Source organism: Agelaius tricolor, unplaced genomic scaffold (assembly GCF_023055355.1).
Source record: "Agelaius tricolor isolate 1412-34295 unplaced genomic scaffold, bAgeTri1.0.p SCAF_5, whole genome shotgun sequence".
Lineage (NCBI taxonomy): Eukaryota > Metazoa > Chordata > Aves > Passeriformes > Icteridae > Agelaius > Agelaius tricolor.
Window position 1 is genome coordinate 44629632 of NW_027269265.1, and position 24003 is coordinate 44653634.

At 44.2% G+C, this 24003-nt stretch overlaps 1 protein-coding gene across 4 annotated transcripts in view; it reads right to left on the reverse strand.

The window, feature by feature from the left end:
- Window positions 1–2866: 2866 nt before the first annotated feature.
- The window catches only part of CUNH11orf24 (chromosome unknown C11orf24 homolog), a 44317-nt gene continuing 23180 nt past the window's right edge, over window positions 2867–24003 (reverse strand). The window contains exons 1-6 of one of the 4 annotated variants that reach the window (XM_071427634.1): window positions 23522–23687; window positions 22609–22731; window positions 19138–19234; window positions 6951–7189; window positions 5834–5950; window positions 2867–4679 (exon numbers count right to left, since the gene is read on the reverse strand). In XM_071427634.1, coding sequence (XP_071283735.1) covers window positions 3523–4679; window positions 5834–5950; window positions 6951–7107 — 1431 coding nt within the window. In that variant the 5' untranslated portion in view covers window positions 7108–7189; window positions 19138–19234; window positions 22609–22731; window positions 23522–23687 and the 3' untranslated portion in view covers window positions 2867–3522. Of the gene's footprint in view, window positions 4680–5833; window positions 5951–6950; window positions 7190–19137; window positions 19235–22608; window positions 22732–23288; window positions 23308–23521; window positions 23688–24003 lie in introns of those variants that run through there. The other 3 variants (XM_071427635.1, XM_071427637.1, XM_071427638.1) reach the window with 3 other exon arrangements.

Here is a 24003-nt window from a genome sequence, read left to right on the forward strand (position 1 = left end):
CTAATCTTTACAATGGGGCTCAACATACAAGCCAGAAGACACACCTAGCCTTCCAGAGCCAAGGCTCCTGCCCAGGTTTTTATGACTTGGGTTTTTCTGTTTGTTTGTTTTTAAAAGCCTAAACTGAGCTATTATGAGACCACTGGGCTGCAAGGAAAAACCTACTTCAGCTGGCACTGCAACTTGAGCACCACTGAGATAGGACAAGCAGTAATGGTTTTAAACTAAAAATGGTAGATTCAGACGAGATATAAAAAAGAAATTTTTCATTATGAGGGTGGTAAAACACTTGAACAGGTTGCTCAGAGAAGTGGTGGTTGCCCCATCCCTGGAAACCTTCATAGAAAGGTTAAAGAGGGCTCTAAGCAACCTGGTCTAGTTGAAGATGCCCCTGCCATGGCAGGGGGGTTAAAACTAGATAACCTCTAAAGGGTCCTTCTAACACAAATCATTCCATGACTCCATGGCAAACAAAGATCTCCCCTTGTATGCAGAAATGCACTGAGGTAAGACTCATTCTGGTGCTCACACTAAAAGGCTCAGTTTCTGTTGAGAAAGTAATCCAGACCTGGTAGTGCAATAACTCAAGTAAGAACAGAAAAGACAGGCTGTGCCAGTATCTGATGAGGAGACCTGGATGTAAACATACCACAGCTGTGGGAACTGCATCAAGATTCTGATGAGTACTCACCTTCCTGTAAGGACCTGCTAAAAGGCCACAAAGATTTTTATAGTGGTGGTTTCATTTAGCCATGATGTACTTGTAATATTCTCACTACGTCCATGAGAAACTCCCCAAGACTCTTGTAAATAGAGCTGTAACTCAATTCCAACTCTTGTAATTATATCATTCCCATGTAAATTATCCCTGAAGGGTTTTATTTGTTTTTAATATACCAATCTTCAAGTTTTAGAAAAAACTCAAGAGTTTCTTTTAAGTAATGTGACTTTCCTCTCCCTTCCATTCCTAGTCTCTCAAAGAAATCAGTGCAAGAGTCTTCAAAGAGGAAAATAAATACCAATGCAACTTCACAAATTTCCATTCCACAGAATCTGGTGTCCAACTTCAGCTCTGTGAATAGATCTACAGAGACCAAAAGGTAAAAGGCCACAGTGAATGCAAAGTTCATCAGAAATTTCCTCATTTTCAGGATAAGCAATCACAAGTCTGATGATCATAGTTTGTGTTTGTGGAAATAGCTCAGGCAACTTAGAAAAAACCCCAAAACTACCACAGAGAACCGGCAGAAAAGCTGCAACACTGATCCTTCATGTAGGAAGGCACTTCCTAAAGGCAGGAATTCACTACATAGACAGATAAGGAAGAAGAGCACTACTCCCTGGATTTGTCCTGCCAAAATGCACTTTTCCAAGCTGCCTAAACAAGGAGGAAAAGAAGTGAGCTGAGTCTGAGGTAAGGCTCATCTTCCTACATGGGAGATGGCAGGGAGCCAGCAGACAGCTCTTATCTCAGTATCTGGAGCAGAGCTCAAGACCACATGCTTAGGTCTGTGGTTAGTGACTCACTTGCAATTAAGGTGAAACCTGAAATCACTATGTAAAGATAAATCTCTGGACTTGGTGGATGTAGAACAGCATCTGCCAGACAGGCTAACAGCTCAACACAATCCCAAGCACCTCAACAGGGTGCAACTCCCCAGCTGTGGTGCTGGGGGATGTTCCCAGCACCTTGTTTGCACAGATGCTCTACACCGCTGGCTCCTAGAAGGCGGAGAAATCGGAATTCACTTCCCTTCTGCTCAGGGCAAACCAATTAACAGTAATCTTAAAATATAATTAAACTGAGACCCTCAAAAATTCTGCCCCACCCCAGGGAAACATGGAGTAAATTTTCTGGCTTTATATTTCTTATACTTCAAACTTTCCAAGGAGGTAGACTCCCCAAACCACACTACCCTTTTACCCTGAGAGATGCTCTAACCTATTGCTCACTGGCATGCAGAAGAGGTCCCTGCAAAAGTACTGCTAAATGCACCCTGATATTGAAAACCAAGTGATCTCGCTTCCAAAGCGGTCTCTTTCCTCAACACGCTCTACTTGCTGAAGTTTTGCCCTCAAAATTTATGTTGGGTAAAATTCAGGAAAATCTCTCCAGCCTATTTTGTTAAAACAACTCCTTGGCTGTGCTGCTGCTTGTGCTCTCTGCAGCTGTTTTCATAGCACTCTGACAATGAAGTTGTCTACAAAGCAGCCTCTTCCAGGGTAAAGGCTCCCTCCAAATTCTAAACAGCCCAAAAACTTGAATAAATAATCAAACTGGAACTCAGCAGCTCAAATTCTGAGGTTTGCTTATTATCAGCTCTCACTCAAGATTACATGCAAGCTGGATTAAAGAAGAGCCAACTAAATCAAAGTGAGAGACAAGCCATCAATATGGTTACAAAAACCCCATCACCTCAATCCAGCACTTTGGTATTTACGTGTCATCCAAATTAGATGCACTAATCACTGAAGAATACTTACCTAAAAATCAAGTGTTTTCTACTCATTCTCTCAGCTGCAGATCTTGGGAGCCAAATTGCAACTTCATGTGCAATTAAGTTTCCAAGATAATAACAACTCTGTCCTAAACGCAAAAAAACCCAAAACAGAGCTGTAGGTATGAAAGATAATAAGCAGTAAGTAGGTCTGCACACCTGGGAGACTGACAGCATAATGGCTTTAAATTATAGAAGCAGTACTCTGGAAGATGATCAGTATCTTCTGTGACATGTCCATGCTTTCAGCAAGGCCTTCAAAGCCCCCACACTTGGAATACTGAAGTGGAGGTAATTTACTTAAGCCCCAAAAGCCCATTTGCTTGCTTCTGAACTGGCAGGGACAGCAATGACACGAGAAACACAAGAAGATCTGCCCTTCCAGGGCCCCATTTATTAACTGAATATAAAAATAAGATCATTTAAGTGCAGAGGCACAGTAATCCACTCCGTGGTGAAAAGATACCTTGGGTTAGCAGTAAACAGAGTTTACAATACCTTGTAAACAGACCTCTTCATAAGCAAGAAGCACACTGAAATATGACACACACTGGATTAAAAGTCCCCTGTTGCAACAGTACTCCACACTTCTCATCTGGCTATTTGGGAGCACTTCACAAAAGGTGACAGCATCCTTTGCTCTGTTTTCAGAGGAGCACACGTGAAACAAATGAAACACAACCTGCACTGTAAACAGCTGAAAAGCACTACAGCATTTTCAGATGATGGCAACTTACACCTTGTTAGATTTACTTTGCAATGAATTATAATGGCCAAAGCTACTGTGCATTATGAAAATGTTAAAAATTATTCCTTTTTTATGGTTTTGCAGCAACCCGTCGCACAGTTGAATAAAAAATTATTATTTTTTCTTAATACAGTACATGGCATTTCTCCTCAATTGCACTAGAAGTAAATTTGGAAGCACTTTCAGTTTGTGTTATAGGCAGATAGAAAGGAAAAACAAGTCATGCAGACTTTGAATCTCCTTTCCATCTCTTGACTACTATTTATCCCCACCTCTTCACATCTCTGAGTCCGCATACATTCCATTGATCAGGTAATCCACTTGTGTGTAATCTTTCTTCTTGTAGCTCTCATAGGCCTGCATGAGGAAAAGAACTATAACAGTTAAGAAGAAGAACGTACCAACTAAAAGCACTGCAAGTAGTGAACTTTTATCCACTAAGTACTGAGTCAGGGGCTCAGCAGCAATGAGAAGATACTCGTTGTCTGTGTCCTGAGTTTCTGTGAGGCCTGAAGCTGTTGTTTTGGCTGCATCTGTTGGAGCCATGGCTGTTGAAAAGACATTAGATGTTGACTTTACCCCACGTTCAGTCGTAGTTGCTACTGTAGAGGTTGTAGTTAAAACCATGGCACCTCTGGTAGAGCCCAGAGGAGAAGCTGATTCATTCAAGGATGCTGTGGTTGTATTTGCCTCTGGCTTTAGACTTGGTGACGTGCCAGCATGCACTGGATTCACAGAGGGAGAGTTCTCTGTTGGGATGGGTGCCGTGGCACGCGTGGAAGCACTGGAAGACATTCCTGCATCCTGTGGGATGGGGGTGGGCAGTGCTGTGGGCAATGCTGTGGTCAGCATCTTCAGGTCAGCTCCAGCAGTGGTGAGGCTGTCGGCATGAGGAGCACTGCTGCTGGTGGTACCTGGCCCAGGCTGCTGTGCTGAGGTACCTGCTTCAAAAGGAACAGTGAGGGGAGCAGAAGTGGGGGACAGTACTGGGACAGAGCTACTACTTCCTAATTTTTGGCTGGTCATCACCATCTGGGTGACATTGCTGGAAGTGGGTGCAGAGATGTTACTGTGAGGGGGAGAAAAGGCAGAGGATGACATGGTTGTAGTAGAAGTATCAGAACCTCCAGGGGTGTTTGAGGCTTTGGCAGTTGCTTCGTAAGTGGTAGAGAAAGTTGCATTTGTAACACTTGTTATGGCAGGGGCAGTAGTGGTGGCAGCATCGCTTGCAATTAGTTTCCTTGTACTTGTTGTGACATCTGTCTTCGGAACAGCAAGCAAATGCCTCAAATGAATATTGTGAGTCTGAGCAATTGAAGAAAACGTGTTTTCCACACTGTGTTGGTCAATCCATGCATTCAGCATCCTCTCAGTCTTCGGTGGATGGGTCTGGCGGTGAAACAGGGCTGGCTCCCATTTGCTGTTGACAATTTCTTCCAAAAGACAAAACAAATTACTTTTGTAAGAATAAAAAACTCTCAAGCTCAAATCTAACCTCAACCCCCAACATGCAAACCAGAACACATATTCTGCAGTACACACAGTACAAGTGGAATAAATCAGTCCTGAATTCAGCAACAACATGAAAACTCAAGACCCCCCAGCCTTTATTGCACATAATCCCTTTGAGGTTTTTTGGTTTGTTTTTTTCTGCCACAGACCTCTCGTATTTGCCCAGCCAGGGAGTTAATTTCACAAAAGGGGAGTAATGAAGTAGAGAGCTACAATGCAGAAGCACAGTATCAACAGGAGCAGTCTTACAAATGTCAGTTCCTGAGAAGAGGATTCATGCTTTCAAAGTTACACGTCATCGACAAAGCCTTTGTGCCTGGATTCGTAACTTTCACTTGTCAAATCTGAACAGAAATTTCTACTTACACCTTCATACATCAGGATCACGTCCTTCACAACTGAGCTAGATTTATAGTAACATAAATCCCATCTGCTTATCACAAGTCCAGTTGGTTACATTGCAGAGAAACCTTTGCCAACCCAAAAGAACCATGAACAAACTGTTTTTAAAATTTGGGTACAGTGAACTCTTGAAACAAACTTTAAAAGATTGATTTCCCAATTATAAATAAGCTCCATTTTGTTATTGTGTCACTTTATTAAAACTGAATACCCTGGCACTGGAAAGTCACCATGAGCAATTGCTCCTCTGATTAAAGAAGCAGTCTGTTGACTCTGGAACAAAACCCTGGCAATCTGAGAGAAAAACAATGCCAGGACATTTTCCTTTCTCTGAAAAAAAGATATAAATACATCTGTTATGCCTTTATTTTCACTAGGACAGCGTGTGGCATGCAAATGGCTTGAATGAATGATGTCTTCAACATGGAGACAAACTGTTACTCAGTAAGTGTTACAAAAGTTATTCAAAGACACATCATGCACTCATGCAAGTGCCAGAGTCCCTAGGACAAAGTGAAACAGTTATTCCAGTGAACTGTACCTACAGAACCACCCTGCAGGCATTTCACAACCCATCCTCCTCAGCTGAAAGCCTATCAAGGATTAAATGTAGGCATTTAAAACAGAAGAATCAGGACCCTGGATTTCCCAGAAGGCTGAAACATGGCTTTACCTGCAAGCAGGTCTCTGATGTCCTGTTCTCTAGCATTCTGGCACACACTCAGCTGGTGACACTGCAGGAGGAAGCAGTGATTCTGGTAGGGCACAGACCAATTACAGTGATGGCTCCCTGAAAACAGCAGAGAAAATGGATTGCTGAACACAGGATACCAAAGACGTTGCTTCGGGGCTCTAGTTAAAGAATTGAAAAAAAGGACATAAAAAACCACAACAAAAAAAAAAACCCAAACCACACAATATCTAGAAAGTCTGGCCTTAAAGGATCCTGACTCAGTCTTAGTGAAAATAACCAAAGAAAGCCAACGAAACCAATATTGCCAGTGTAGCCTACCCACCTGTGTGTCTTCTGGTACCAGCATCTCCTGACAATAGCAATTCAAACAAAGTGCACTACAGTTAGGACCCATGTAAATTCATCTAGATGTCTTAATGAGGAAAATGACCATTAATGGCCATTAAAACCAGCATCTTTATTAAGTTCCTAACCACCTGAAAGTCAGATATTCATCCACCTGAGCCAAGGTCTCATCTTCACCACAGCAGCACTGGCTTTTTGTAGGAGCTTCAAGCTTTCTCATCTGACTAGACAGGATTGGGGCCTTCATAAGGACAACTAGAAGACTCTTTTGGAAGTTTAATTGTTTGTAAAGACATCTCAGATGTAGTGAGAAGGTTTTACCTCAACAGATTTAACCCTGTGCTTGGTTGCAGGACAAAGTAGTTTCTTCTAAGGCAGAAAACACACACAAATACCAGGGAGCAAAGATTACTCATTCTAGTGCAGCTGTCTGCAACAGCACTGCTCCCTTGCAAGCATCTGGCAGCTGGCAATAATTTCTGCAATTCAAGTGACCTAACACTTTGCACGCCATCAGCGTGCACCAACAGCATATGCTGTTTCCTATGGAAGCTCCAAGGGCTCTGGGAAGCACTTGTCCTGGATTCAATTTAACCAAATCTGTCAGAAGTTATTCAGCACCACACATAGCAGCTGTAACTCTAAATGCCTGTAAACAACTGGAATTTAAAAAGAAAGTCAAAGGAGCAGCAGAGACCTTCAAGGAGCAGAAAATGCAGCTGGAATTCCATCCAAGAGACAAGAACCTCACCTGAAGCACCTGGGCTCTGACAAGCCTGCCTGCATTGCTCTTCACTGGTAAGCTTGCTTATTTGCACTACATGGACTCCTCTCCCTTTCAGGACAGAAAGCTGGTGTTCACAGATACAGATGGAAATCAGCAGGAAGAACACAATGGCAGTCCACATCTTCAGGGTCGGCCTTACAGGGAAGCTTCTCTTCCCAGAAGAAATCCTCTCTTATATTAACTTCAGATCCACTGCAATATACCTATTAAAAAAATAAACAATTTATATCCCTATGAGCAGGAATGGAAAATAAAAACATACAAAAGGCAGGCAAGTATCATTACACATCACAAACAAGCAAGGGCTCAGAGGCAGGAGGAGTAAAGACCTTTTCCACTTCCCAGAGAGGCTCTTTCTTTGGAAAAGGTACTTTGCTCTCCTTCCTTCACATCTCAATGGAGAACAGCTTAAGTCAAAAGCCATGGGTACAAAGTGAACCTCAAAGCCCAAAAACATGTGGCAGCACAGATATGATGTCTTTGGACTCATTCTGGGACCCCTAATGTTGTGCCCAGGCTAGGCAGAAGGGTTTTCACCAGTTTGAGCACACTGATAAGAAAGGGAACTACAGTCTGGTCCTGCCTTTACACCAAGTCAGTCAAAACCAAGTAACCAAGGTTGATTTCTGCTTTGGTTTTCCTGCTCATTACAAAAAGCTCAAAGAAATTTTTATTGAAAACAAGCAAAAACCAAAAATTCTGGTCTTCCAAGACATTACACAGACACAGCTGTTACTGAAGAATATTCACACCCACACTAAGCCTTCATTTCCACACATAAAACAACAGATAATGCATTTCCTTCATTATTAATGCACACATGTGACTGACCCAATGCAGGGGCTTTTGTCCCTGAAGACACTGAAACAGCTCCCACTGACATCAGAGCAGATTAGTAGCTTAGTAGCTTCTATCTGGATTTACCCTCTTGGTTCTGAGGTTTTTGGAGCTTTGTATGAACTTCCAAACATTTCAGTCTGAACTAGACCCATGGTAAGCCTCTTCTCTAAGTAATTTTTAAGGACAATCCTCTTCCTCATCACTTAAGCAAGCTTTAGTCACCATCCTGAAGTTATGAAGAGAAATGTGACAGCCTTCAGAGAGTGTTGAGATTCAGCTTTGTGTGACATCTCCGAGCTGGATGTGATGACTGCAAAGGCAGTTCCCAACCCAGAATGAGCAGCAGGTGTGAATGTATAAATACCACAGGCAAGAACATCCAACAGCCCTCAGGAATGTGCGTAAGACCCTCATTTAGCCATCCAGGCTAGAAGTCTCAGTTTCAACCATGAGAACTCCAGTTTCAACCATGCTTGTGAATTTAACAATCTAAGAGCTATTTCTCCCCCAAAAAAAGTCCCAAATAATGTTTGTTAGCTGTGACTCAGATTGCAATATTTTGATGCTTTGTACCATTAAACTTTTGCTTCCAATTTTTCCTTCTACTATATCCCAAAGCCCCAAACAGGGTAACAGAGCTTGAGCTTCAAAACCACCCTATCTGAAAAGGAATGAAATATAAACAGCTACCCCAAGCTTCTCAGAGGACACACAATATACAGGTCCACACTAGACTGTCAAAGAGCCAAAGATGGAGACAAAACATGACACTAAAATGCTGTGTCTCAAATTCCGTTTTCCGAGTCAACCTTCAAGTTCCCTGAGGAACTCAAAAGTCTCCTTCCTGCCTTTTATTCTAGTAAAAAGAGTTATTTTACCTGTTGAAAACAGATGAGGCATTTTTAGACATTCTGCTCTGCCAGAGAGATGGGAAGCCCAAATGACTGTAGGGCCCTTGCACCCCTCTGCAGCTTTCTCCCTGAGGCAAACATCAGGGAGATGCACAGCATCAGGCTCATTTTCTATGAGCAGGTTTCTCAGTGCAGCCAGATGTTCAAGCTGAGTCATCTCACCTGGCAGCAGGAAATATTTCTAAATCTGACCTGAGACCTGAAGTCTTGGCAGGGAAAGGCAGCTCAGCAGCCCCACCTAGTCCCACGTACCAACTATGGCCGGTGCCCCTCTCCCAGTACACACTGTGCAAGCACAGCACACACTGACTTTGCTCTTTCCTTATCACTTCTTCCAAGTGCACCTTAGCAAAGCTGAAAGGATCAGGACAGGAGAGGAGATGACCTGTGCAATACCAGCACAGCCTTTGCAACACACTTACACCAGTACTGGCTGCTCAGGAAAGCAGCCCCACATTCTTGTCAGGGAATTGGCAATACTAATTTGGGTTGTTCAGCCAAGCCAATTTCCAATACCTCTCCCACTGCCCCAAATTGCAGGGCACTTTTACAAGTTTGCCTCGGCCTTTATCACACTCTTACTGTCACTCTTTGCATATGTTGTGGATTAACCATTGAAAGCTGCAGTTGATAAGACTGGGAGCAAGGGGGAAAGCAAGGGAAAACATTAAGTATCCTGCCCACAAGAGATTCTCCTAGAGCAGACAGCAAGGACTTCCTTTAAACCCCAAATCCTTCAATTTAAAGCAAGTGAATTGGGTTCCCTCAAAGACACTGGAGGTACTTCACCTCAGAGCACTGTGTGGCAACCTGCACTCCCCACCACACGGTGCCAAAGTAAGTGCACTTCTTGAAAAGTTCACAGGTCATAGGCAGAGACTCAGAAAACAGTACTTAACCCACAAACATAAAAGAAAAAAACCCCATCATTAATGTATTTCACATTTTAAAGAGTGCAGCTTATGTCCCTTTTCAAGGTCCAGGCTTTATAAGAAGCATTATTTTACAACTTAAGAAGTGACCCTGAGAATGAGTTACCCATTTAATAATGTATGCATACACTGTTTCAAATAAACTAGTAAGGATTAACAGCAATGAATACAAACACTAAACATCTATTAAAGGAGGCTTTTTCATACCTTAAGTAATAATTTTGAAACTATAATAACCACCTTCTAAGAATAAATATCTTGCATTGCATTTTGAAACTGCAGATATAACGGGATTATAGCTGTAAATAAATACTATTATTATTGTTAAAATCTCACTTTTAGGACAAATAAAATATTAATATTAATCTCAACCAACCCAAGAACTACATATATTTGCAAGATCAAATGATAACAGCAGTAGCTGGAAGCTGTTGCATTAACATGCATCCACGATGCAAAGAGATGCTTTGTATCCCCAGCCACATCAATTCACTACAAGTCCTTCCCAGCACAGCTGACTTTGGTTCCACTTAACTGCAACAACTGCAGAGCAAAACAAAATCCCAGAAAATGACTCTCACCTCTTCCAAAGTACCTGGCAGCCTTTCTGGATTAGGTCAGCATTGTTTCAGGGGGACATGCCAAGCTCATGCACAAAAGATTTGTCCCCCCTTTGCCTCTCACTAAACATGGTCTCCTCAGGGACCAACTGGCAATACCTCCCCTAAGGCACTCAATACAAGATTACAAGCTTAAAACACTCTTCAACATCCTTTAGCCAATTGTAAAAATCCCTTTGCAGACTGCAGAGTGAGTGTGTGAAGCAGACAAACCCAATGCACAGACTGTGAGAGTATCAGACAAGCAAACAGCTCCTTTCCAAGACCAGTGAGAGGATAACCAGTTGCAGCCATACCTTAATGTGCTACAGATGAGGCTTGGGATGCTTAAATATCAGAAACTCCAGCTAGAGGAGCGGGGTTTTTTTGCCTCTTCCACCTTAGCCAATTCCATTCATCTAGAACAGGAGGTACAACTACTTGCAGATCACCTTTCCCAATTTAACAACTGCCCTCTGTTATCACAAGCAATAAGTTGCATTTCTGACTTGCTGTCCCACATGGCTCCATCTGTACTCAGAGACCCCTCTGAGCACCCAGCCCCTGCACCCACATCCCAAAACAACACTCACTAAACCTTCTTGTCCAAACCTGTTGAGCAGTCTGGACAGCACAGGGCAAGCAATGAATGCTACCGATCCCTTCAGAAGTAATTTTGAGAAACTGGGGCAAAATTCACTTCTCAAGCACTACCTTCTCTGCCTAGAGAACATCCCCAAGGAAGTTCAAAGCCAAACCAAAGCAAAACCAAACCACAAAAGACAGCAACAAATAAAATCTGGGAAAAGACTACACTCTGAAAAACACAAAGTTCACTTTTGTTATCTGTGGCTGTAACTCAGCAGGGAATAAGCATGCTGGCAAACCAGAATAACTTTGAGTCAACAACTGAATGACTGATGACTTTGCAATGCACACACATACCCAGAGGGCACTGCCTGCTGGGTTTCAGAAGAGTTCCTTGCTTCTTGCTGATCTCACAGTGCTTAAGCCAAAGAATTTATAATTTATACAAATAAAAAAAAATCATTATTGCAAAGAACAATGATTGGGATGATTTTGCAAGAGCAGACAGAAGTCCTTGGAATATAAATCCCTTGCCTCCATGTCCCTCCCAGCAGCCTCAGCTGTTCCTGGTTAAGCAGCTGCAAGGTGCATGCACAAAGACTGCACCAGGGTGAAGAGAGATACAGAACTAGACCAAAAAAAAACACAAAAAGAGGAAATGTGGGTGCTAGAGATCACAGGTACAAAGTGTGCAAAGCAAATCATTTAGGGCAACACATGCTCCTTTGAGCTGTCACTGAACAGCCAGTAGACACTGCCTCAAAATTCATACTCACTAGGTATGAAATAAGGTTGGAGTAGCAAAGAAATAATCTATCTTCAGTATAACAACAAAGCAGGGAAAACGGGGGTGGAATTCCTTTTGCAGACAACAATGCTACTCTCCCATCAAACTGAGAAGGCATAAGGCCTGTTTCCCACTTGCACTTGCTGCTAAACACTTGAATGTCAGCTGTCTGAACAAGTGCAACATTTCTCTCTTTAGAAAAACAGAATTAAACCACATTTTGCTAAGGCAAGACAAGCACATCTCATTTTGTAAATCAAGGCAAGAGTACAGGAGACAGGGAATCTGCACTGCAATCCTCACATGCATTTTACTTCCCAAGCTTCTCTCCAAGACTGAAGATGCACATGTAGATAGGCTTGGAGACAGAAGGGACAACACCAAGGCACACGAGGCTGACCCAATGTCAGCTGAGTATGACCAGGTGGAGTTATATGATTCTCTGAACAGCAGCTTTAGAGCCATCACGTTCCTTTGGCTGCCCAACAAAGTTATTGACAAGTTGCAAAGCTGCTCCTGCCAGCTTTACCCATCTCCATCTCTCTGTTCCTTGGCTGCCCACTTGGTTCCTCTCTCAGGGCACCAGGCAGACAGCTTATACAGCAGAGGACAATCCACATTGCTACTGTTCATGGCCATTGCGCCTTGTCTCTGAAGAAATAAATGTTAAAGTCTAAAACTCCCAAACCAGAACCACCCATTCATCATCCTTTCTCACTCATATTAGTGCCATGTGCTGCAGTTCTGATGCTGAGAAGTACTACTCAGCAAAACATTTTCCTGTGAAAAATGATCAGACAGCTATTTGATTTATGAAAATGTGCCTTGTTTTGAAATATCTGAAACAATCTAGTTTTAATATAAAGAAAAGCAAGCTGCCAAAAGCTAACTGCATAAAGCTGTGGCTGAACAATAAATCTGTCAACAAAAATACCTTTAAGCAATAAAAATGTGTACTATGGCTCAACTGCAACCTTCCCTAGTCTGGTCTGCACCCGAAGCAGATAGAAGTTCTCAGATGTGTTGCTGTCTCATGGGAACTGGAGATCATATGCAGGGCATTTCACACCATGTGTTTCAAATTAACCAGCTTTCAACAAGACCCTCAAAGGAACCATCCCAGTGGGCTCCCACATGAACTCTGCAGCCCTTGAACTAACACAGAGCAAAGTTCATCAAGAAGGGTAAAGGGCCAGCTCCCGACGTTGGTTCCCCTAAGTGCCTGCAGAAGCAGGTGCTCTGCAGTGCAGGTGCTTCATGCTTGCTGAGGGGTGGAACCAGCACATTCCACATGCACAGAAATAAACTGTGCCTGAGGTGCTGCTGAATCCAAAACTGACAAGTGTGGAGCTAACAGAGACTTAGCAAGCAGCGACTTCAGCCTGAAGGTACAAATAACCAAGTGTTACTTCTGGAGCAAGTGCCAGGGTGTTGAAGTCTGGTCACCCACTCACCTCCTGCCCTGCAGAATTTTACCACAGTCAGCAAATACCTGGCAATCCAGATCAATTCAAGTTTCACTGAAATGTTATTTTCCACTCCTGATATTTCTGAGAAATCATTATGCTTCTCTATAGGTTCATGTAGCTGAAATACTAATTTTAGGCCCATGGAAACACAGGACATACCTCCATCCAGATCACAAGGTTCTGCATCTTTGCTCAGGAATTTTAAGTCTGTGCATGGTTTTCAGTAGGATTACATACAGCAAAAATGTCACCTTACATTACAATAGCATCAGGCAAAACTGTGGGAGTTCAGAAACTCAGGAATCCTAAGTTCAGAGAGCCTGGAAACAGCCAAAACATGACCCCAGTGCTGTGACTGAAAGGGAATGTCTGCTCATCCCTAAAACAACTGGAAGAAAGGGAAACATTTTTGGCTATTTCTCCTTTCTTCAAGGAAGTAAGATCTTTGTGCATATCCTGAAATATGGAAAATAAACACAAATTTAAAAAAAAAAATCCAAACATATGCAGCTCCAGCTCCCATTACCCTCACAAGCAAAAGAACCTGAAGGCTCCAAGATTATAGGAGGTTTCCCTTATTTAAGCAAACAACTCAGGTTAAAAAACAAAGGTATTTTCATATGGAAGTTCTCCCAGGTGAGATGCAGCAATAAGACACTCCAGCTTATCTCAATGCCATATGACACTGGGGAGGTTTTCACCATACATACGTTAGAACAAAGAAGAGATTCTTCCTTAAGTCTCCAAGCCAGGAATACACTTACAGCAATACCAAATAAAGTTTGTTGGCACATGCATCCCTGCTTTGTGATTTTGACAGCTTGACAGGTGTGGAAATCACAGGGCAGGGTGGGAGGGAAAGCTTAGCCAAATCTATTTTTTTCCAAACAAAGAAAGAATCAAATGCAGTAGCAGCTCTCCTCATCCTTGCTGGTCTTCTCTGTGGCAGGCTCCTCTTAGCCAGCAAGCCTTCAGGTCCTGCACCAATCTGAATTTAAACCTATCTGTTATCAGAACCTAGAGGAAAAACATCCTTCCCTTTCCTGATCCTCATGAGCTGCCAAGGCAGCATCTGCAGCAGTGCCTCAGCCCAGCTCTGGGGTCTCATCTCCTACAAACCAGCAGGGTAGCAGCTCTGCTCTCCTACCTGTTCTAGGTTCCCTCTTTTCCATTTCAGAGTTACTCTTTATTATAGTTTTGATTCCTGATACTCAAAATCTGATTAATCAATCAAAGTCAAAGAAGCTTGGTTTGAGCTTCTCAAAGCTCTTCCAGTACCCCAGAGCCCCTCACTCATGGAAGAGGAACTGCACAGGGAGCAGCAGGTTCTTCCAAACCTTTCTGAGCTCCATATGAAAGGTCTGTCTGTCTGTCTGCTGCTGATGTGGCTAACAAGAACTACAAAGCTATTCCAGGGAGGACACCTGAATGTCATGGGACTCTAGAGAAAGTCAGCAGAGCAGCTCACCAAGAGAGATGACAACTACCACAAACATCAATTTAACTTGTACCAGACACAAATGTGACACGTGTTCTGTATTTGACTGGACAGATGGTGTCACAAATACAGATATTTTCAGAAGCCATCTCAGATGCCTCTGTGCTAATATCAGTCTTCAATTTTTGCTCAGCAATACAGCATCAAACACAGAAAAAACCACAAAGTTGAAACCTCTCTCTCAAATTTTAACACCTGAACTTGTAACAAAATTAAGAGATTATTCTTACTCCTCCAGAATCTGTGACCTAGAAGCAGCAGGAAGACTGAACCTATTAGAAACTTCTGGCTACTGATTTTATGCCAAAGATGCCCCAATCCTGTAATGAGGGGAACAGCAATCTAGAAAAGCCAAACTACCAACAAGATAGACCCTGGTTCAAAGATGAGCTCACCATACATTAATTATCTAGGCAAGAGTTTCCCCAGGAGAGGTTGTCCAAGCTCTGACAACAAAAATAAGGGAAAGGACAAGGATGTGAAAACCACACTACAAGCAGTAACTCTCACTGCTTGCTTCTGACTGGTGTTCTGAAGATTTCAGCTCCAGTGTACTCCAGTACAAACCTGTACAATATCATCAGATCAGCAGAACACCATTGTAGGTCAGGAATCAACAGGTGGAACAGACTGTGACTGAATGAAATCAGATACAAAACAAAAGATGTGCCAAGAATTAAAGAATTCACACTTGAATTAACATGCACTTCTACCTATCAAACAACACCTTTTGTTTCAAATTGTTTGCTGCTAGAGACTCTGCAAGACTGGAATGAGAAATGGCCATAAATGCAGAAAAGTGAGAACCCAGGCAGCCAGAGTTGAGGTGAAACACTTCTTCAGCCTCATCCTTTGTTAAACAAAGTTTAAGACCCTCAGAACTAGAGACCAGACTAACAAATCCAACTTGAAGGCTGAAGAGTCCCATCAGCTGGTTGTAGGGACCTCAAACCCACAAACCTGCGCCTGCCTCTCAGCTGCTCTTGCTCCTGTTCAATTGTAATGAAGCAGAGGGCTTAAATCCCACCACTAAACTGCTTCAGAACACAAGGTGAAGTGGCACCAATGCTGCTTTCCTCAAAAGCTGCAGTTGGCAGTAAACCAAGAACTGCCCTATAGCAGCAGAGTCAACCGTACAGAATGTCAGAAATCACAGAGTGACACGACGCATGTTTGGCACTGCAACTGTCAACTGCTGAGAATGTGTTTGCTTCTTAAAATCATCCAGAAATCTCCAAGTTTCCAGAAGAGAACAGAGAAAACTCCAGACAGCAATGGGTCAGAGGATCAGAAGTCTCTCTTCAGGTTCCTTCTCTATTTTGGGCAGTTTAGAACCAGCATCTCCTCGGGATGTAATGGAGAAGGGCACTTTCACTTCAATTGCCTGGAATTATATCATAAGGTAAATCTGCCCAAGCTGACAGCAGAGCAGAAAAACTGCACTGCAGTGAGGATCATGTGTTGAGGATTTTGGGGTTAGTTTTGGGTTTATATGCCTTTTTTCTCACAACCATCTGAAGAGGATCTTGCTTAACAAACCCTCTAGCACCTATAGGCCAACATAAAAAACTCTCTACCTATGCAGATGCCTATTAATAGCTACAAAATCAAATAAGCTCTAACCATTTAAACTGTATGCCCACCATTTCAGTCTTTGCTTTTTAGAGCACTTCCCTCCAGCAGTAACATTCCTGGAGATTAGGATAAAAATACTGAAATAAATTTGTCCATGTGTTTTATTTACAAATTCTCTCCTTCACCCAGACATCTTTTATGCAGATGAATCTCTGTATGAAATCCTGTGTTACAGCCCTGTGTTCACTGGATGGCATTCACTGCATCTTGCTAAGAAGCAACTGTAAATGTGAGTGCCTGAGTCAGCTGTTCATCACAATTCTGGAGCATGTATTTTAACTCCAGAAGGGACCTCTGCAGGTGTTATCTTACTGATTTACTGCAAACAAATTTGTCCCAAGACATGCAATAACTTAAGAGCTCATTCAGTACAGGGTTTGTTTTCAGTCAGCTCCCAAGGGACAGGTTGCCTACTCCACAGTTTGCATTACATCTGTTTCCACTTTCAGAGGAGTCAAAGACCAAGTGCAGAACATACCACCCAGAAAGAACAGCTTACTAATATTGCCAAAACCTACAGGAAAAAAAAAAAAGGGGAACCAAAATCCTCCAACTCACCAGCATTTTCTGTTTATATTTGATTTTTAAACTCTTTGATTCTGATATTTCTTAAGAGGATTGATTATCAGCACTGGAAACCCACTTCTGTTATGGTTGTTCAATCACATATTTCGTATTTCATTGCATCAATATATATCCAGCTTCTATACATTACAAGATTTTCAAAGCCTTAGAAATCCTTGCTCCCTTCACAATGGACAGAAAAGCAACAAACAGTAATCTATGAATACATGGGATTCAGTCAAAAGCTATTTGCTGAACAGCAAACAAACACAAGTTCCTGCTTTTGCTTACCAAGTCAGCTGGTAACAAAAGCCACCTGCATTAGAGCCCAGACCAGGCCACGTGCTTCTCAAACTCATGCAAGTGTCCCTGCAGAACGTTATCAGCTGTTTCCACATTAGCATATCTGTCTTAGGCAATAATTCTTCAAACACACAAAGCCCATGTTTAACTTTATATAGAGAGAATATATGAGACTTATGAGAATAAGTCTAGCAGAACCTGTGGAACCTGGGACCTGCACAGAACTGAGTTGTGTAGCCACCAGCAGGCCCATTCCTTTGCAGCCCCCAGACACTGCATTCCTTTGCTGGCTTCACCACCCAAAATGTGCCCACTGGAGTCAGGGATATCCCAGACACTGTCAGTGATGCATTTCAGCCACAGCACATGCCTCCTCCAGCCACCTCAGAGATGGTCATTACAGCCACAACACATGGTTCCTGCCACTACCACACTGCAAATATAAACTGCTGGCAATCCCTTAAAAAATCACCATCATAGATGAAGATATCATTTATGTCTCAGCAATGCATGCTTACAGCCTAAAAAGCCTGGGCTGCATCAAGAGGAACGTGGCCAGTAGGTCAAGGGAAGGAATTCTGCCTCTCTACTGTGCTCTGGTGAGACCTCACCTGGAGTGCTGGGTCCAGCACCTCTCCTACAAAGACAGGCTGAGAGAGCTGGGATTGTTCAGGCTGGAGAAGAAAAGATTCTGGGGAGACCTCATTGTGGTCTTTAGTACTTAAAGGGGGCATATAACAAAGAGGGAGAAGGACGTTTTACAGGAGAAGACTGTGACAGGACAAGGAGAGATTTAGATTAGATGCTAGGCATAAGTTCTTCACTGTGAGGGTGGTAAGGCACTGGCACAGGTAGCCCAGAGAAGCTGTAGATACCTTTCCCTGAAAGTGTTCAAGGCCAGGTTGGAAGGAGCCCTGAGCAACCTGATCATCTCTGCCTATGGCAGGGGGGCTGGAACTAGATGACATTTAAGGTCCCTTCCAAGCCTAACCCTTTTACGATGGGAATAAATGCTCTTTGCTTGCCCATAGAGAATTTCAAGGTATCACTGGGCATTTCTCACCTGTCAGAATTCCCCATCTTTAACCCCCTTAATAAGCCAGTCTCTGTTTATCTTATGGAAAAAAAAACCCAGAATGTTTTTTTTTCCTCCACCACGTTCTCCTTTTTTAGTTAGATACAGGAACTTCAATCTAGATGCTACTACCAGCAAGACAACACACTGATGATGTACAGTTTCATCAAAAGGACTGATGTCATAGAGGAGTTTTGCTGACATAAAAACACCAGTCCAACCTTTGCAATATGGATTAGTCCATAGCACAACAGGGCATCAGTTCAAAAGAGCAGAACAGAGGAAAGGTAGATCAACCCTTCCTTATCTCACAGGGTGGGAAAAGGGGTGTGAAAAGACTGAGTCATTTGTGTATAGCTATAGGAGGAACTGATCAGAGCTGGAAGTGAAAATGTAAATCAAGTCTCTTGAAATCCAGCTTAGTGCACAGCTACAAGACAGTCAGCTTTTCCTATGAAAGCATATATGTAGTAAGTGTGTCATTAGGAGCATCTCAGGGACATCCAGAAATACCTGCTGTGGGATTTGTCTTTTCAGATAGAGAGAGGGAAGAGGAGTGTTCCTGTAGTATAAATTACAAACAAATCAAATTCCTATATCAATATTGATATTCAGGGCATGACGTACACTGAGAAATGTGGAAGTAAAGAGGTAACACAAATGCATGAAGCAGCTTCCTCTCCAGTTAATAGTTGTTCAATCTTAGACAGACCCCAAATATTACCCTTCAACCAGTTTGCATGCAAACCACTTCTACCTTTATTTGCTGTACTTCAGTTTATTCCTGGTTGGTGAACAGAAATTAATTTTGCCCTCACCCATCTGCACATGCTCAGTTCCTGCTGACTTCTACAGAGTTTCTCTCTACTAATTGGCTTGTTTTACAGCAGTTTCAAATCTATCCAGAGAGACCAAAAGCAAAAATAATGATTTTGAGTGTAGAAACTTACCATGCAAACACTTGTAACTGTTTTCTTGCTGTCAGGAATTATTGCGCCTTTAGGGAAAGCAAAAGCCAATAAAAGCCTGGATACAGTAGGACTACAGCTGAAAGCAGAGGGAAAAATGTGTAAAATGTTATTGTATGCAACCAGAGAGTCATTTCTGTGAGCCTGTCAAAGCATTTTCACAAAGAGGTGGAAGAGTGGAAAAGTTTATCCTGCTTTCTATACAGAAAAGCCAAACAAAGAAAAAAAGATAGAGCAGAAGACTCAGCAAAAGAACATGCTTAAGCCTATTAAAATTAATGAGATTTCATCCTGCTCTCCACACACTAGTTGTAGTAGGAGTTTAACTTAAGTGGATTTAAAAACAGATTTAGTTAAAGTGCTGCAAAGTCTCCTCAAGCCAAACAAATATAAATCCAACACAAACATACATGTAAAATTCAACACAAATTTTATCAGCCACTCTTCTTCACCTCTTTTTTTTTTTTTTTAAGTCTGAAACTAGGACACATGAGGAATACATAGTGACATGTTTTGCTGGACTATTGCATAAGTAGCTCTCTGGGCTTGGCACCAAGTCAGAGTCAGGTGGAGCCAGGGAAGGCAGTCCCAATGCCCTCCTGGACAGCCATTGTTAGCAGAAGCAGTGAAGGGGACTTGCTGAATGTCTTAGCAAGGTAATAAAAAGGCTCTTGTACACAGACCACCTCTCCTTCCCTCTCTATGTACTTAGGGAATAACAGCGGTAGCTGTGGGGGCTTGGACACCCCATGGCCACATCTGCAGAACACAGTTTAGTTGTCCTTTAGGGGACACAGCCCAGCTAAGTCACCCCAAGCAAAGGTGCCAGGAGCTGTGGTGATGCACAGAGATAATCCAGGCACACCCCTGCAACCCACAGGCCAGCACAGGCCAAACTGCCTGCTCAAATGGGGCACCAGCTGGTTCCTCAAGCAGGTGCAAGACATACAAATGGACTGTGGGTCCTGCCATCCTGGGGTACAGTCCAGCTGGCTGCAAATAAACAAGTACCCATATCCCTGGTTCTCTACCTTCTGTTCCTTTCTTCACAGCACATTGTCCTGCAAGAAAGCAACCAACCAAACAAGCACCCAGTATGCTTTCTAAATGGCTGATAAGTTATGTGCAACAGGAGGAGAGGATGTGACGAAGAATGCAGACCCACACGCTGTCATTCCAGACCTCACATTCTACAAAGGGTGTTTAAAGAGCAGCCTTCCCACCACGGCAATGCCACCACTGGAGACAGGCTTTCAGTCCCAGCCAGTCTGACAGCACTACACAGCACCACCTTGGTGCCAGTGCAGCAGCACACCTACCTCTCAGCACTAAAACACAAGATCTATGCCTTGAGGAGGCTGTGCCCAGAACAGCAAAGAAAAATAAAGCCAGCAAAGGAAATGGAAGACGTTTTGGCACCTATGGTGATGGACATTCAAAACTGCCCTGAGGAAACCTCATTCCAGTGAAATCACAAGAACAGCAAAGCAGAGTCCTCAGCTAAATGCAAGGTTTTCACCCACAGAAACAAAGCAATGCACAAGCCAGACAGCAAAACAGCAAGCAGCTTTACACACCAGCAAGACAATCACGTGGTTCCAGTGAGCATTAGAGCCCACTTCTGCAGTTCTTGATGCTTACTTTCATTGGATAAGTTGTTTACAGAACCATGCAGAAATGTCTGTGCAGACATTCCTTCAAGAAGGGAGTCTCCATACCATGGCAGAGATAAGCTCTCCTTTCCTGAATGAACTGCTGCCCCACAAGCATCCTGAGCACCTCACCTGCATGGGGACTCTCTTGGATTGCCAGCAGTCAAAGGCTGGAAGAGCTGTGAACCCAAAATGCACAACCAGGTGCTGCCTGCACTAATTTTCAGCATTGTCACTGTCCCTGCAGTGCCAGAAGCATCCTTAGACTCCAGCTGCCAATTCACAACTCCTTCACTAACTCCCCCCCAGTCTAAGCTGTAGGAAGGAAACAAGAAATGACTGGAGGAATGAACACATCAAATGCTTGTTACCATCAAGCAAGAGAGGGCTCAGTGGCAGTTTATTTCACAGGACTGCTTGGCTCCCCTACCAACCCTACCAACAGCCCTCTGGGAGCCCTTCCCACAGCCAGATTGGCTGATGTCATTGACATGTGGGGTATGACAAAGGACTACACCTGCAGAACAGGCTGGAAGCCGGGAAGGGAACCGACCTTCCTGAGCCAGAGCACACAGTGTCAGATGGCATCCAGCAACAGCACACACAGCAGGGATACTGCCCTCCAGTCCTTTTAAGGGCAGGAGGAAAAAAAAAGTCATAAAGATCAACTGGTCTGGCTGCTGGTTCAGCACAACCTGTGGAGTTTCACCCTACAATTACTGTCTTGGACAGGGGTGGGAAGGGTATCTTGTGTACCTCACAAATGAACTTTGCACCAGCTGTGTACCTGAAGAAGGTACAGACACCTCCTTCAGAAAAGTATCCCACCCCAACTGAAACAAGGACAAATGGCCAGCTGGTGTGGGTTTTTATTGCTCTGCAATGCACAGCAGCTGAGGAACTACCTGCAAGTCCTGGTGAATTGACTGCTTTTTCCTCCAGCCTTCCCTTGCACAAACACCTCCATTCCTTAATGTCCCTGCAACATTCTCACTTGAAATTTAGCCAGTAACACACAAGTGAAAAGTCTGCTAGTACATTTCCTGTAATCCAGGGTATGCATCCAGACATTTTAAATACATCACCAGGTCTTCAGCATTGAAGTTTTTCATCACCAAAGCTTGAAATTTTGCTTGCAAATTACTCCCTTCAAAAAGCCTGTGCCAGGAGACTTCCCTTAGAAGGCAGAGGCTTCAGGTTGTGTGGATGTGCCAATAAGAATTTCAATAATAGCTGACCAGATGCAAAGTCCGTTTCCTGGCAGATGGGTTTATAAATGTGGTAGGGAATTTGCAATTAAAAACAAAAAATAAAGATGTCCTCACCAACATGTTAAGAGACATGTAGCCTGGAATTTCTTCAAAAAAAGTACTAAAACAATACACGTGTGTATGCATGCATTATATACACATAAAAGCCAGAATCGAGGAGCAAACACGCCCAACACATGCACAAATCTACTACAGACATGAAAGCTAATAAAAATTGATGGTTTTCTCCTAAACTATCCAGTGTCACATAATAGACTGCATTAACATACAGAGTAGTGGTTGATTATGGCAGATAGATTAGATTAATACAAAAATACATGCACTTTTGAGACAGAAACATTGCATCAACCTTCACCCTGTAGCCTAGTTTTCAAAGCTACTGTTCAGTCATAAACCCTCTGAGGACTAAAGGGCACCAAATGTTCACGATCAGCAAGCTTACATTGCTCATCAAAACTAAATGGCAATCTGTCTTAAGGTGGGGAGGATTTTTTGGGTTTGTCCCTCCAGTAAGCAGTCAGATAACTCACTTTATCAGGAAAGAGCAATGGTGTTGCATGACCAAGTCGGGCAGGGATTCAGTCAGCTAACATGTAGGACACCAAGGCACATTACTTGACACGATCCTCTGACAGGAGTTTTCTTTGCCAATCCTAGAAAACAAAGTTTGGGAGACAGAGGGGAAAGTTAAAGGATCTGTTGTATCCACCAGCAGAAGATTCACTGCGAGAGGATATCCCCATGGAATGCCATATTTGAGAGCTTGGTCAAAGAACGGTGTTTATTCTTCCTGCTGTCTCCCGGACTCCAGCTGACACCTTGCTAACATTGCACAGGGTACAGTTAAATCTTCTGAAAACCTTCACTTCAGGGATAAACTGAAAAAGACTTCAGTGCAATACCACAGGATGCCACTTACCAGCCTAACCTCACTTGCACACGCTCAACATTATTTATTCGGACACGCGATATATTTACATATCAGTGATGCCGTGCCTAAGGGTGGCGACTCCTACAGACACCGGATCTTTGAGGTGGCCCACAGGGCCTAAAAATGTCATACTCGGGGGTGAGTTACTTGCTGAGTCAATCACCTCTTCCCCGCAATGAGACCCAGTTCTCCCCGCTCCCGCCTCCCCACGAGCAAAACCATCTACGAGCGCTCACAGACCGCAGCGTTCGCTGCTGCGGGGCCAGGGCGGCAACTCACGGCAAAATTCATTCGCAACTCGTGCCGCAAATGCACTCGCAACTTGTGTGGCAGTTCACGGAACGGCTGCCGAGCCGCCGCTCCCCCCTCGCGGGCCGCGGCTCCTCGCCCGCCGCACCCGCCCGGGCTCCGCGCCCCCCGCGGACCCCCGGCACGGCCGCTCGCCGGCACCGCGTCCCTCCCGCCCGCGCTCCCTCAGGCCCGGGAGCAGTCACCGCCCGCCCGTAACTCACGACGCGGCAGGGGCCGTTGGAGGAGGCGGCCGCGGGGCGAGAGAGGCGCTGGGCCGGCGCTGGCGCAGCCCCGCGGGCAGGGAAGGCAGGGAAGAGCCCCGGGAAGGGAACGGAAGGAGCGCCGGAGCCCCGCGGCCCCGCCACATGCCACGGCCAGGCCCCGCCCCGCCCGCGCCCCATTGGCCCGGCTCCCCGGGCCCCGCCCCTCCCGCGCGGGCCCCGCCCCCCGGCGGTGGCCCCGGAAAGGCCCCGGGAAGGGCCCGGGAAGGGCCCGGGGCAGGGGGCGGGCGCTGTCCGCGGAAGTGACGGGACCGACGGTGCTGCGTGTGAACCACCCGCGGCTTAACGCTGAAGGGGCGTCTGTGCCGTTCTGTCAGCGCACAGCGGCGAGGAGCTGTGCTCACACCAAGCTGTTTTCCGCACCCTGCGCTCCGGCGTCGCCGGCCGCCGGTGGTGGCGCAGCAGCGGGAGCGGCCCTGGCA